Below are 16213 nucleotides of genomic sequence, written 5' to 3'. Positions count from 1 at the left end.
ATGGCTCATCTTTTCATGTCGGACAGATCATTAGACTCATATGACTGGACTCGTCACTTTCTTGACCTGAACAATGACTTGACTTGTGTGATTTTCATCATAGAACCTTCAGACGTTCTACAGACATAAAGGTTAACACTCCAGACTTACTTGTAGTTTGGCATAGTTTGTAACTTTGACCTCCGTCATTTTGGCTCATGCTGTTTTACACTCTTGAGATTTTCGGTCTTATTTTATCTTTTGTCAATCATGTGTCTAAAAAAGCAGTTTTACAGCTTTAGATTCAGTTCATATTCTACAATATCAACTTTATGATAATCTTGTCTATTTTAGAAGATGCAGTATTTTATCATGTGTTTATTCTTTATTTGTTGTGAACACAAAGTTGGTGAACATTTTATCAACAGTGTCTTCCTGTTCTTGGTGTTCTTCAGTTTCTTTAAATTCTTTGTGTTTAGATACTGATGAATCTGTCATGACTCTATTGTACTGATGGAGTGTATTCTGATGAAATGATCATTATATTTCAGATAATTCCATTTTCAATGTCTGTCAGTGTCAGTGTGTCCATAAACACACACATTATTGTTGATGTTTTCAGTCATTTCAACATAGAAATTTATATTCTTTGTTGTTCTTTTTTTTAAAATACAAAACAGGTATTTTGGATTTCATTTTGATACGTCCTATAAAAAGTTTTTTTTTAAATTTTTATTTTAAAAAGATCCTTCATATATTTGCTCTCATCTCTGATGAGGCTCTGCCGTTAGTAAAACATATAAACTCTATAACAGTAACAGTGAACTGACCTCAGATATTTAAGTTTACAATGTGGACTCTGCAGGAAACCACACAGCTCCTTCACTGATGAATCCTGGAGGTTGTTTCCACTCAGACTCAGTTTTATCAGATGGAATGGATTGGACTTCAGAGCTGAGGCCAGAGAAGAACTGCTGATCTCTGACAAACTGCATTTATACAACCTGAATAAAGAATAAATCACCTAGATTAAAATGTATTAATGATCCAGTCAGATGTGTTCAGGTTTTAATTTGTGACTTAACTCGACTGAACTTGACATTTTTGTCCAGTCACTTTCACATTTGTTTCAGTTCCATGTCTATAGTCACTGTCTTCTACAAACACATGCCTGAACACATCAGTTAACATTTGATGTAAAATAACCTTCAACCACCTAAACCCTTTAAACTTCACTCAGTGACTCCTGCTTTTACTATAACAGATGCGGTTTGTGATTAGACGACTGTCCCTCAAAGTACAATGAAAAAATACAAATGACTTCAATCACTGTAGAACACATACTGTGTGTTTCCTCTATTTTTTCCTTGTTCAATGTTACATTGCAGAATAAAAGACAAAACCTTTGAGTATATGTACAGAAAATGAAACATATAAACTCTATAACAGTAACAGTGAACTGACCTCAGATATTTAAGTTTACAATGTGGACTCTGCAGGAAACCACACAGCTCCTTCACTGATGAATCCTGGAGGTTGTTTCCACTCAGACTCAGTTCTATCAAATGGAATGGATTGGACTTTAGAGCTGAGGCTAGAGAAGAACAGCTGATCTCTGACAAACTGCATTTACTCAACCTGAATAAAGAATAAATCATGTAAATTAAAATCCATTAATGACACACATTTTACTTATATATTTTTAGGGCTGTCAAAATTAACTCATTAACGCAGATTAATCTATCACCATGATTAATCTGATTATACATTTTAACGTCATTAACCCATCTGCAGCAGAATGACTCTGAACCTCTCCTCCAAACCATTTGGGTCAGTTTGTCCAGTAGAGTTAGCGTTAACGCACATGAACAAATGGTCAGTTGATCCCGTAGTGACCGACAGCAGAACCAACCCGTAAAGATGGAAGACACTAAACAGCACGTTGTCCCTCTGGATGGAAATATGAGGACAAAAAACCAAGACGGAACAGTCGACCCACAGAAATATTCGACACACTCTGCAGGAAGGAGTTTTCTATTCACTGAAGCACTTCCAGATTCAAATACCACATTAACGCCAAGCAGACATTAGTCGGGGATTCTGCTAACACTTCGGCTTACAGAATCCCAAGTTGTGACAAACATGTTTAGTGCAAATATATTCCCTTCTTTTATGAGTGTATTTGCTCAAGCAAAATGAAACGCGATTAATACAGATTAAAAATTAATGATATTTAATCATGATTAATTGAAACTAATCCACAGCAACCCTGTGATTAATCTGATTAAAACTTTTCATCATTTGACAGCACTATTCATTTTAAGATCAATGCAATATGTAAAGTAAAAACACTAGATTCCTAAAGTCGTTCCCATTACAAGTAAAATGTAATTAAATGGTAAGAACTCATACTACCTAATATGCAGGAAAATGGTCGCTGCCAGTGTTCTTTGATTTATAACTTTGTCCATAAATGAAACAATTCATGTTTCAGTTTCATTCATTATCTGAACCCCCTTTATCCTCACTAGGTCACTTGGAGCCTGTCCCAGCTACATAAGGGCGAAGGCGGGGTACACCCTGGACATTTCACCAGTTCATCACAGGGCTGAAAATATAGAGACAATCACTCACTCTCACATTCACACCTATGGGCAATTTAGATTAACCATTTAACCTATCAGTGCATGTCTTTGGATGGTGGGAGGAAGCCGGAGAACCCAGAGAGAACCCACGCAAACACGGGGAGAACATGCAAACTCCACACAGAAAGGTCCCTTCCCCCGTCACTGGTGTTGGAATCAAACCCAGGACCTTCTTGCTGTGAGGCACGAGTGCTAACCACTGCACCACCGTGTTGCCCTACATGTTTCAGTTTATTACAAATATTTAAAATCAACCCATCTGGTGATTTGTGGGTTTCACTGTATGTAATATGTACATGTATTAAATATTAGAAGATGATGTTCTTGTTTAATGTTCAATCCTCTGATCAGAGCTGAAAAGGTTTCAAATGGAAAATTATAAACTCAAGAACAGACATTTGATGACAGCTTTTCTTAGTGTTATATTATTATTTTACTTTGCGTCATCTCATTTTTATGACTATTTGGTATTTCATGGTGGTGCTTTTACTTTACTGTATTAAAAAGAACATTGTCAACTCAACATATGATGTAAAATAAAGGGGGATGATGGGTTTGTACAACAAAGTCATATGTCAATGTCGGCTTTAAGTTGAAGTTTTCATTGTATGAGATCAGATCAGGAACAGCTGTTGTTTCACTGGACCACATGGTGGCTCAGTAATTAGCACTATGGCCTCTCAGCAAGAAGGTTGATTCCAGCACCAACTGTGTGTACCTTTGTGTGTGAGCTGTGCATGTTCTCCCCCTGTCTGCATGGGTTCTCTCTGGGTTCTCCAGTTTCCTAACATCCTCCTTCTTAATAGTTTCAATGGGAAATCTAAATCACTCATAGGTGTGAATGTGAGAATGAATGGTTGTTCATCTGTGACAGTACTGCAGTGAACAGGGTGGACCCACCTTCATCTATACATAAGCAGGATCACCTCTGGCACCCCCATGACCCTCATAAGGAAAAACAGATGGATCAGTTTGCAGTGAACAGCAGACAGTCAGTGAACTAACCACAGAGTTTCCAGTCTGCAGTTTGGACTCTCCAGTCCAGACGCCAGTTTCACTCCTGAATCCTATAGGTTGTTGTGACTCATATCCAACAATCTCAGATGTGAAGGATTAGACTTCAGAGCTGAGGCCACAACTTCACAGTGAGTCTCTGAGTGTCCACAGTCAGAAAGTCTATAAATACAGAATTTACATGAAATTAATTATTAACACATTTATTGAACATCTAAGTCTTACCAAGGTCAGGATATGGTCAGGGTCATGTGATCCATCTTTATATTCAGTCTATGGTTAATACTGTTCATATTCTCATCAGTACTTACTCAGCCTTTCTGCAGTTCCTCACAGCTGGGATCAGTCTCCGTCTTCCTTCATCTGATGTGTTGTACTTCTTCAGGTCCAGTTCATCCAGAACCTCCTCTGACATCTGCAACATGTGGGCCAGAGCTGAACACTGGATCTCAGACAGTTTCTTCTGTGATCTGTTCTCTGACTTCAGGAACTCTTGGATCTCCTGATGGACTGTTTGGTCCTTCATCTCTGTCAGACAGTGGAAGATGTTGATGCTTCTGTCAGGACAGATATCCTCAGTGTTCATCTCCTTCAGGTTCTTGATGACTTTATGGATAGGCTCTGGACTATTCTCTTTTTGACCCAGCAGACCTCCTAAAAGTCTGTGGTTGGACTCCAGACAGAGGCCATGAAGGAAACGAACAAACAGATCCAGGTGTCCGTTCTCACTCTTAAGGGATTTTTTCATGGTTTTTCTGAGGAAATCATCCAGGCTGTCACTGACTGTGAACATTTTCATGAAAGGTGATTCTGAGTCCTTGTCCTGGTCTCCCAAAAACCTCTTCAGAACCTCTGTCTTGTTATTGGTGTAACAGTGGTAGATGTAGACTGCAGCCAGAAACTCCTGAACACTCAGATGAACAAAGCAGTAGATTGTTTTCTGGAAGATCACAGTCTCTCTTTTGAAGATCTCTGTACAAACTCCTGAGTACACCAAGACCTCTGTGATGTCCAGACCACACTGATCCAGGTCTTCTTGGTAGAACATCATGTTTCTTTTCTCCAGTTGTTCAAACGCCACCCTCCCCAACTTCAGAAGAACTTTCCTGTCTGCCTTTGTCATCTCTCTTGATCTGGTTTCATGTCTTTTTTTGTACTTGTTCTTCTTCCTCTTTGTCTGGACCATGATGAAGTGTGAGTACAGGTCTGTCAGGGTCTTGGGCAGCTCTTCTCTCTGGTCTGAAGTCAACATGTGCTCCAGAACTGTAGAACTGATCCAGCAGAAGACTGGGATTTGACACATGATGTGGAGGCTCCTGGACGTCTTGATGTGTGAGATCATTTTGTTGGACAGATCTTCATCAGTGGATCTCTTCTTGAAGTACTCCTCCTTCTGGTCATCAGTGGTGAAGCCTCGGACCTCTGTTACCCTGTCCACACATGAAGGAGGGATCTGATTGGCTGCTGCAGGTCTAGATGTCATCCAGATGAGAGCTGATGGAAGCAGGTTCCCCTTGATGAGGTTGGTCAACAGTACGTTGACTGATGACTTCTGAGTGACATCTGAAACAACCTCACAGTTGTGGAAATCCAGCGACAGTCTGCTTTCATCCAGGCCGTCCAAGATGAACAGAAGTTTGCAGACGTTGATCTGCTCTGCTGTGACCTTCTGTAATGTTGGATGGAAAACATGGAGCAGCGTCAGCAGACTGTACTGCTCATCTCTGACCAGGTTCAGCTCTCTGAAGGAAAGCAGAACCACCAGACTGACGTCCTGGTTTTCTAAACCTTCTGCCCAGTCCAGAGTGAACTTCAGCACCGAGAAGGTTTTTCCAACTCCAGCGACGCCGTTGGTCAGAACCACTCTGATGGGTTTCTGCTGGTCGGGTAAGGCTTTGAAGATGTCCTGACACCTGATTGGTCTTTCTTGGATGATCTTCTTGGAAACTGTCTCCAGTGTCCTCACCTCATGTTGGGTATTAACGTCTTCACTCTGTCCCTCTGTGATGTAGAGCTCAGTGTAGATCCGGTTTAGACGGGTTCTACTTCCTGTTTCATCAGTTCCTTCAGTCACACATTCACATCTGCTCCTCAGACTGAGTTTATGTTCAACTACAACCAGACAAGAAACACTTTAAATAAACACAGTTGGGTAAAAATATCTGTTATCTTCTGTCAGTGAATGCTAATACTATTTCATACTGACAACAGTTTCCAAATGACAAACCCTAGACCTGTTACTACGGAATCACTGATCAGACATGGATCTGATTTATAAAAACAGGAATAATTCAAAAGCACTTCTTACAACATGGACAAGATGTTTGTCACAGACCAGATACTTCATAATGCAACTGAATTTACAGAGAATCAGTGAGTTACTTTCTTAAACCATCATCCACTGAAAAAATTATTTGATCAATGTGAAATAAAATCAGTGTTTTAGTTGACAATTTCAACATATGATAGAAAATGTAGTTCAGTCTAATGCAGTTCAAATGTCTTTTGTTATGATGCTCAATAAGTGACAGTTAAACACATGTTGTGTTTAGTGACCTGCAGACATGTTCAGACAGATGTCCAGTCTTACTTTGTACAGTGCTGTGGATCTGCAGGCCAGCTCTTGTTCTGGATGTTTCTTCACACTGGGGACAGGAGGAGTCTCCTGATGAACCAGACTGGTCCCAGTATGAAGTGATGCACTGTCTGCAGAACCAGTGTCCACAGCTGGTCCGGACTGGATCACTCAGGACCTTCTGACACAAAGAACAGGACGGTGGGTCCACCTCAGGAACATGAGTCCTCTCTGTCTCTCTGTGGACATCAACACATTGTTTAGAAGCAGCTTCTTAAATGTTCTTTCAGATCAGCTGTTCAAAGGATCAGATCTCCACTCTGAACTCTGTCGGCTCATTTCTTTAACTCTGTGCTGGGTCAAGGACCTGGTCTGGTTGGGGATCAGACCCAGGATCTTGTTGCTGAGCGGTGCCAGTGTAAACCACTGAGCCGCCTCAACTCACAGTCTGTATGAAAATGGCAGCTGGAAGGAATGATGAGCCTCCATTTCAGGTCACATGTCCAACCCAATGCACTGGGTGATTCTTTTGAACCCCATGTTCAGTCAAACCCACCCGACCTGTGACCCAACAGCCTTAACCCAGCAGTGGGGTTCTGAAAACAACCCAGCATTTCTAAGTGTGTCCACACCACACAGAGGACTTCCCATCTAAAACTGCTCTGGTCTTACTGGTCTGTTTTGGAGCCGATTCTCACACAAACATGTGTTTAATGTTCATTAAAATGACGAAAACACTTAGGGCCTGATTTACTAAGATCGCAAATAACGGGCGCAAATGTGCTTTCTCGCACTAAAAAATGCGTGTGTTATTGATTTGCGTGTCAGGGGTGATCAACTATGATTGCCTTTGCAAATGAGAACAGGCACAAAGTCTTGGAGACCGACCAAATTAAATGAGGATTTTGCGTGCGCTATTGGTTGTCGTCATGGAGACAGTACGCTGTAAAAACTGCTCTGGGATATCCCAGCACTCATTCATATAAAGTTGCTCTTTTTCCACTCAGAGGAGTGAATAGGTATTTCTCTGTTGTGGTTTATCAGTGGTGAAGTGTGCTGTTAGTGAAATAAATACCTTCTCTCTTTATGTCACTCTGTATGGTGAATGAAAACCTTTAAGTCCATGGGCATGATAAAAAAAAAAAAAAAAACAAAAAAAAAACATCCGCTTATATAGCTGGTTCAGGAGCCCAGTCACAACTCTGTGGACAGCACTACTTGTGTGTGTGTGTGTGTGTGTGTGTGTGTGTGTGTGTGTGTGTGTGTGTGTGTGTGTGTGTGTTTGTGTGTGTTGTGCAGCGCTAGAACCCGTCCTGTTCGGTCTCCCCTGCGTGCATGAGAGTGAAAGACAGAAAGAAAAAGAAGGAGAGACATCTCTAAGGAGTCACGTCCTGGTCTAATGGTGATGTGCTCCTGGTGGAATTGGGCGTGGGGGGCAGGCCCATAAAATGAGGGGTCATATGTCTCAAATTATTATTATTTTTTTCTTCTGTCATTCCATAAATGTTGATGTGATCAGAACAGATTAATTCTCTGTGTTCCCTTTGGTTGCGCCCATGCCGGAATATTCTAATTTTCGTAGACACAGAATTTTGGGTTTTCATTATCTGTAAGCCATAATCATCAGAATTTCAAGACATAAGGCTTGAAATATTTCAATCTATGTCTAATGAGTCTATATAATATATGGGTTTCACTTTCTGAAATGAGTGACAAAAAATATTGAACTTTTTCATGATATTCATTTTTTTTTAGATGTACCTCTATATTATTATTATTTTTACTTTTCACAAAGATATACACAAGATATCCTAAGGACTTCAAAAGTCCCTCAATTATATATTGACCCGTCTGCATCGAGGCCTCTGTCAAACAGCTTTTATATGAGTTAAATGTCACAACAGACTCTGGATGTGAAATGAAATCACTGCTAAAACGTGTCCTGCAGATCATCTGAAAGAATAAACAGTCTCTTACTCTGTGTCTGAAGGTCCAGGTTCAGGATTAAACACTAGAGGATGTCCCATGGACCGGTCACTGTTCATGGACAGACATGTGGACTCTGGAGACTCTGCTCTGGGTCTGTTATACTGACCTCTGAAAACAACACAAGTACAACAGTTGGATTGGACAGTATGTTAGTGTTATTCACATCTGAACACTTCATTTTCTATCACCTATGGTTATTATTCATGTATGTTTCTATTCTGTCTGAAGGAGACATTTGGACTTTAAAGTGGACACATCATGTCCTGTTCTGTCTCTACTGTTGTTTAACCAATAAAGTCCAACTAGAATCAGTGTCTCATGTTTGTTTCACTCTGACAACCTGTCAACTGGTAGTTTACGTCCATGTCAGAACATGTTAAATAAACACATACCTCCAGACTGACCATTTCTGATTTGCTTCATATTTTATGAAAACTGTTATTAATCCTAGTAAACATCAGAAAAACTGAGCCTGATATTTGCATTATTTATTGAAAAATAATCAGCCACAATAGAACCACAACATGTAAAATAAATATAAACATTTGACAGATATGATTTGCTCAGATGTGGAAATACACCAGGACAAAACTGCTCCTGGATCCAAATACATAAATAAATAAAAGCTCCGAGGCTCAAACGACACATTTGTGTGAGTTTTCATCAAGTTGTAACTTGGTAAAGATGCTGCTGTGGATTTTCTTTCACAAACATTAAAGACATCTTCCACTTTAGAACAACTTCTTGTCCATGTGTCCTTTTGTCCTTACCTCTGTCTTTTACTAATTTAATGGCATTGACTGTGAATTTAAAGTGTGTTGTAACTAGTGTTGGGAGTAACGCATTACAAAAGTAATGCATTACAGTAGCAGATTACTTTTTGCTGTAACGCAGTGGTGTAAGGCATTACTAATCAATATTCCGTAATATTTTACTCGGTACATGTTCAGTAGCACTTGTGTTACAACACACTTTTCATCCATAATTTAATTACTCAAATGAAAAACACAGAACAAAACAAAACAAAAACAGGAAGACCGTGAGATCTTAAGGAATCAAAAATGTGCCTGCAAAGTTCTATTTCCTGTTGGTGTTCAGCCAATGGGTGAAAACAGCACAAGACAGTCCATTGTCCACATGGACGCATGCTCATTACTAAACCTAACTCTGCTTTAAGGGTCAAGTAATGCATTACAATTCTTAGTTTAGTTTTATTTCGAGCACATAGAATCATCAGAAAACAAAGAACCATACAACATGGTCAAACTAAATTTTTCAGCACTCGAAAAGGAGTGGGAAGAAGTATAATTTATGGACTCCCACTCCCTAATGATTAAATTAATTCTGCTTCCATTGCTTTAACACACTTTTTCTTCTATATATTTGTTAAAAAACACAAAACATCCATACAAACCATTCACATACACTTTTTTTAGTCACCTCGCACACAATCAGACTCTCATAATCAAATGTTTTAAATATAAACTATAATGTTTATATGTACTTCAAATATTTACTACAAATACAATCATTAATAAATGTGATAATATCTCCTAGTCTGAGACAGTAATATTGTAAATAGGGATGTAAACAATTAATCAACTAACGATTAATTGTCGATAAGAATTTGCTCGATTAAATAATTAATTGTCGGTTAATTGCCCTTGTCCACACCTGTCCGAAGGCTGTCGGTTTGTCCGCGCTGCGTCGCTGCGGCTGGGATAGCCGGTCATTGAACCGGATCATGGCATTGATGAGTTAGAATATCTGTATAGTAGGGATGGGAAGATGATCCGATACGCATCGACGCGCCTACACGCGCGTGCACGATCTGAGTGCACCGGTGTGGCATAAAATACGGACCTTGTAAAATTTGGACCTATTTGGAATTTGCGCACGCGCGAGCGCAGCCTTACCGGATGTCAGGTTCAGCGAGGCTTATGAAATAAGTACCTTGCCAGTAGAATTGTGCGCTTTTGGGTTGGGTTAGGGGTCGCTGAACCTGACATCCGGTAAGGCTGCACTCGCGCGTGCGCAAATTCCAAATAGGTCCAAATTTTACAAGGTCCATATTTTATCCCACACCGGTAGAGAAGCTGCGAGTGAATGAAAAGTTTGGAATGATATCGCGATGCATCGGTTATTGTATGTTTGTAAAGATAAAATTCGATCCGTTTAATGGAATATATTTTTAGTTGCATTTAAAAGTGTTACTATTTATTTGAGTAAAATTTTTCTTTCCAGACCAATGTTAATGTGCGCCGCGGATTCGCGGATGTGTACACTGTACACTAACAGTCTGAGCTCAGTGGATGGACTGTGGCATTAGCGCCGCGGATGAATACCGTAATGTCTGTACGTCAGTCTGACAGTCTTAGAATGGGAGGAGACGACTTGTGGTTTCTTAAAGGTCCCGTATTATGCTATTTTTCAGTCACGTCATATAGGTCTCAGAAGCCCAAAAACATAGTATTTAAGTTTGTTCGCCCCAAAATCATCCTTTGTTCGGCGTTTCAGCGGTCGAAAAAAGTCACTCTCACCAGCCCTCCTCAGAACAGGCTGTTTCTGGGCCTGCTTCCGGGTATGCAAATGAACGCATCTGTCCACGCCCACTCCCCCTCCCCTCTCTGGGAGAGGACGCGGCTTACGCTAGCGGTACTACGCGCTAATGTTGACGGTGAAGCCATCATACACGTCTCAGCCAGAACGTCTTTCCAAACACTGGCTTTCTTTGCCTTGAGGCGTGATTGAGCCCCGACGGAAAACGGCGGTGTTGTGTCGGGTTCGTGGACCTGACACGGAAAGACGCCTGCCGCCACTAATGCAGGCAGCTGCTAACAAGCTTGATGCTAACTATACTGATGCCAACCACAAAAGGCCCGTGTTCAAAGTAGTTCTGTTGAATTTTTCTTGATATTATCAGCTCTTGCATGTTAACGGGGACGCAAATGTTAGCAGCAGTAACCGAGCTATGTTAGCTGCCATGCTAACGTTAGACGTACACATCAACAACCACCAGCTTATCCGTAATGTAGGGTTATGCAGTAAAGATACAAAAAAATGATAAGAACTTACATCTCCCACACTTGGACTTGGGTCACGAAGCGTTGGTACTGCGTCCTTCTTGTTTCGGAGTCTTTGTGCTAAGCCGGAGCTGTATGGGCCCATGTTCGAAAAACACTCGTCTGTGAAATGCCAGGCACACACATACAAGCGTTTGGGAATGTTGTTTGGTATATGACCATCACAGATAGAATCCAGCCACTTTTTACAGAGAGGCTCGGAAGTGGAGAGCAAAAATAAACTTTCGTGTTGCTGTGTGCAGCCAACAACACCACAACTTGCGTGTCTCGCCTTCGCCATGTTTGTTGTCCAAGAGGTGCTTTGCCAGGGTGGGGGCACAGTCAGGGGGAGGAGTTAAATCCGCTTATGTCGTCATAAGCGGACCCAACTCAAACTCGGCCGTTTGAGCAGGCATTTTCACAAAATGTGGTGTAGCAAGGCAGGGAGGAAACAGACAGTTTTCAAATTCGAACCTCATAATGAGGCTACTGCAACACACACTACTATAAGAAAACTTTCACAAAGTGAGATTTGCATAATATGGGACCTTTAATGTGCACTTTTTACTCTATGAACTGCATTTAATACTGCCGTACATACCAGAGATATTTCCTTAAACAGTGTCATACATATCCAACAGCGCATCCCAGGATACCTTGTGCAGGTGTCTCTTAAAGTGACAGAACCTTTTTCTGTTTTACCTTCATTACAAATACATTACATTACAAACTGATTCAGTGAGGGAGAAAGAAGTTGAATGTTAGAAACATACAGATAAACGACTTTGGAAACAAAGTCCCAACTTTTTCACCTGACTGAATGTGAGGCACGTGTTCTGAAACTGAACTAAAGCCACTTTGTAAAAAGTCATGGTCTTATTTAATAAATAAATAATCAAGCTCATTGAATTGCACTGCATTTTTTTTACTAGATTAAATGTGTTCAATTAGAATGTGCTTAATTGCTCTGTATCGTGATTTGGGTGTGAATCGCATCGCATCGTGAGATGCCATACACATATCTTTAATATATTGGATCGGAGATGCTGTATCGAGATACGTATCATATCGGCCTGAAAACTAAGATTCCCAACCCTACTGTATAGATATGGTGGAGCCAAACACAGACCAGCCGTCTGTTTGTGAGAGCGGTGCACCCCAGAATAAATACAAGCACAAATGTGAGATCGGTATCGGAGTGTTTTTCCTGAAGGTTGGTCTAGTCTACAGTCAGTGAGACAGAAGTTGAAAACATCCTCCAGGCTCCTGATTCAGGCCACAGGTATGGAATGCATTTGTGAGGCTTCAGGAGGAAAAACTAAATGAGCGAAAAGTTTCACTTTCACCTCTGCAGGGGCACTGACTGCACCTTACCCCCATAATATTAGAAGTAGGATGGAAAGTGACGATCGCACGTGCGCGGTTACCAACCAACATGCACAAATCCTCCGGCCGTACTGCGCGCGTGCTAGTACCCACCGTCCACCCGACATGCCCCCAACCACCCACTGGCGAAACGCACGCACGTGCCCCCCCATTACACAGCGCCACATCAACAGATGAATTCCACAGGAAACATTGACTGTATCCAATGGTTCAATAAATTAATCATTAAGGAATATGACATGTTTTCATCATGAAGTGTAAACAATATTTGGCTTTTATTCAAATAGACTGTACTGAAAGACAAATTCAGGTTCTCAGGAAAATCGCCACTTATCAATTAATTGTTAATCGATCGATAAGCGCAACCAACTAATAATTAATGAATTAATCAATAATTTGCATCCCTAATTGTAATGTAAGGAATGACTTGTAAATAACAGTAATCTGTAATGGATCACAGTTTGGAAGTAACTTGCACAACACTGGTTGTAACAGCTAAAGGCATGTCAGTTCTTCTTCTGTGAGACATTGTGGTCCACAGCCCCTCCCTCTTATGCTTCCAGTTGCACTCGTCCTACCTTCTGGGTCTGGGTCAATATATAACTGAGAGACTTTTTGAGTTCCCTTTACAGGGTAACATAGCTGACAGCTATAGTTGACATTTGTGCTGTTTTCAGCCCTAAAATCAACATAACCATAACACCACATGGCATTTTTACACAAAGATTCTTCTAAATATAATTTTGTAGTGGCTATTTGTCATCAAATTTAAACAACTTGAAAGTCACTGAAGTTCAGACTTTAATAGAACTCAAATAACCACTAGATGCACCATGGGTTTGTGGTTCACACAGTCAAAAACACTATGTCCATACCATAGATGTACTCCAAGTGGTTTATTTTCAGGCTTTTTGTGGCAAACAACAACCAAGGCCTTTCTGCTGTCTCTCCTGTTCATCCTGGCTGACTTGACGACTGTGACTGACTGACTGACTGACTGACTGGTAAAAAACCATAGGCCCACCCAGGTGCATGATGGTCTAAGTTGGTGCTGCCTATTTAAACCCAGGTGCCCACGGTCTAAACCAATAAGAAAACACAAAACAAAAAGGTGCTAAATACTAAAGAATGAAAGTAATAACCATGAAAATCAAAAAATATATCCTAAATATTAAACAAACAAAAAGCAAACAAACCAAAAATAAACAATTAGCAAAAAATACTAAATTACTAAACAAAAAAGGTAAATTAACTTTGAACCAAAACTAAACAGACAAATAGCTCCTACACATGTATACAACTGGGTCAAACTGGAATTGAAAGTTATTTGTAAAGATGTTGTCGTAACACTGTTGACAGAAAAGTGCCATGAATACACACCTGACTCCCACACTACTTTATATTAAATAACTAAGAAAGAGGAGAAAGAACTTGGAGTCAGTGTTTTCTTCAGCAGGAAATGACATCATATGGAGCAGGTCATGTGATTTGGAATTAACACACTTCCTTCAGAGGTGTTTTTGTAATGGGTAACTGAGTTGAAAGTAATTTCTCGGACACAGATACAATTTGTTATTTTCCATATAAAATTTGATATATTGCATAAACACAAATATCTGTCATGATTATCTCAACTGAATAAAAAGAACACAATCAAAACAATTTTGACTAAGCTCATTTTATTGTTGTTTAGCTAATTAGAAGGTGGTTGGCATTAAATTCAGATGGTTATTTAGCTGACATTTTAGTATATCCAGTCATTTATTAATTATTTCTTAATCATTTATTGATAAGTGATTGTTTCCATTATTAAATAATTATGGAATTTTTAAAGACATGATCATAATGAACATTTTATATATATATATATATATATATATATTTTTTTTTTTTTTTTTTTTTTTTTTTTTTTTTTAATTATTATTATTATTATTATTATTTTTACTTTTCATAAAGATGTATGTCAGATATATCCCAAGGACTTCAAAAGTCCCTCAATTATATATTGACCCGTCTGCATCGAAGCCTCTGTCAAACAGCTTTTATATGAGTTAAATGTCACAACAGACTCTGGATGTGACATGAAATCACTGCTAAAACATGTCCTGCAGATCATCTGAAAGAATAAACAGTCTCTTACTCTGTGTCTGAAGGTCCAGGTTCAGGACTAAACACTAGAGGATGTCCCATGGACCGGTCACTGTTCATGGACAGACATGTGGACACTGGAGACTCTGCTCTGGGTCTGGAAACACAAATACAACAGTTGGATTGGACAGTATGTTAGTGTTATTAAGATGTGAACACTTCATTTTCTATCACCTTTGGTTATTATTGATGTGTGTTTTTATTCTGTCTGAAGGAGACATTTGGACTTTAAAGTGGACACATCATGTCCTGTTATGTCTGTAGTAAAATATTAGAGGTGTGTGACAGTCGACTCACTGTGGATCAGAGGGTCCTGGTTCATTACTGCCCCCTGGAGGTTCCTTTATGGACAAACCCCTGTTTGTATAATGGGATAACTCTGCTCCGTCCTCCTCCTCATCCACACTCAGACTCATACTGTGAACTTCAGTCAGTCTGGAAGGACAAGCAGTAAAACTACTGTGAGCTCATGTCACTAAAACACTGTGTTCATCAGTGCCATGACCCCTCCCTTATTGTCATGTGGGCTGCTGGTCTCTCTCCTAACATTTGTCTGCAGGCGGAGTTAGGGGTAGACCAGCGGACATGCGTGGCACATCTGGGCCCGACGCGCCACACCTATTTATACCGGCGGGAAAGCACCGCACACTGGCTCTCTCTCCTTCACCACTCAGGCCGACACAAGTGCCAGACCAGGGCCGTTTCAAGATATCTGGGGGCCCTTGGCAAGAAAGTAAAGTGAGGCCCCTAATATGCAAAGATGTGGTGGTCACATCACCGAAGAAGAAAAATAAAATCCACATGCGATTTCGTGTTTTCTGGTGCATTTAATGAGTCATGAATTACTCTGTATTATGCTACACAGTATCCACTAGAGTGTAGTGAAGGACACAGTGTCTTCAATTAGGCATTGTTGATGGGAATGACACAATTTGGTTAGATTAACATTTATTTTTGTTAACAAGTCAAAAACATAGTAAAACATTATTATTATTATTATTATTATTATTATTATTATTATTATCACCATTCTTAAAAAGAACTATACATGCCAAGACTTTTTGGAACAAAGTGCTTTTCTCTTGAACTACACAATATATGTGTTAAGAGATGTATTAAAACAGTGAAATAACACACACTATCTTTAACAACATGCTACAACAAGGATTGCTGTTAAAGAATAACCATCAAAAATTAAGAGTTTTAGAAACATTTGCGGACTTTAGCTCGTACAAAAGCAGTGACCAAATCTTCCATGTTCAACGACTTCCTGATGTTGCGCTCTATTGATTTAAGTGCCAGTCCTCTCAGTCTTTCTTGGCCCATGGACGATCTCAGGTAAGACTTTATTTGTTTCAAAGCTGAAAAGCCCCTCTCCCCAGTGTGGGAAATATAGATAATTACAGAGTTTAAAA

General features: G+C 39.9%; 1 protein-coding gene across 2 annotated transcripts; it reads right to left on the bottom strand.

Annotated features, from left to right (window-relative positions):
* Positions 1-928: 928 nt before the first annotated feature.
* LOC115423000 (protein NLRC3-like) lies at positions 929-15604 on the bottom strand. Of its 2 annotated transcripts, none has more exons than XM_030139671.1 (8): positions 15096-15603; positions 14791-14895; positions 8191-8310; positions 6229-6452; positions 3950-5750; positions 3630-3800; positions 1444-1617; positions 929-983 (listed from the first exon to the last, which is right to left on the bottom strand). In XM_030139671.1, the coding sequence occupies exons 1-6, from the start codon at positions 15212-15214 to the stop codon at positions 3692-3694; spliced, it is 2478 nt and encodes an 825-aa protein (XP_029995531.1). In that variant the 5' UTR covers positions 15215-15603; the 3' UTR covers positions 929-983; positions 1444-1617; positions 3630-3691. The 2 variants fall into 2 exon arrangements, with proteins under 2 accessions (XP_029995531.1, XP_029995532.1); XM_030139672.1 differs by having other exon boundaries at positions 941-983; positions 1444-1537; positions 15096-15604.
* Positions 15605-16213: the final 609 nt, after the last annotated feature.

Source organism: Sphaeramia orbicularis, chromosome 7 (genome assembly GCF_902148855.1).
Source record: "Sphaeramia orbicularis chromosome 7, fSphaOr1.1, whole genome shotgun sequence".
NCBI classification, from domain to species: Eukaryota; Metazoa; Chordata; class Actinopteri; order Kurtiformes; family Apogonidae; genus Sphaeramia; species Sphaeramia orbicularis.
Note: the sequence above shows the minus strand (reverse complement) of the source record. Positions and strands in the feature narration are given on the sequence as shown.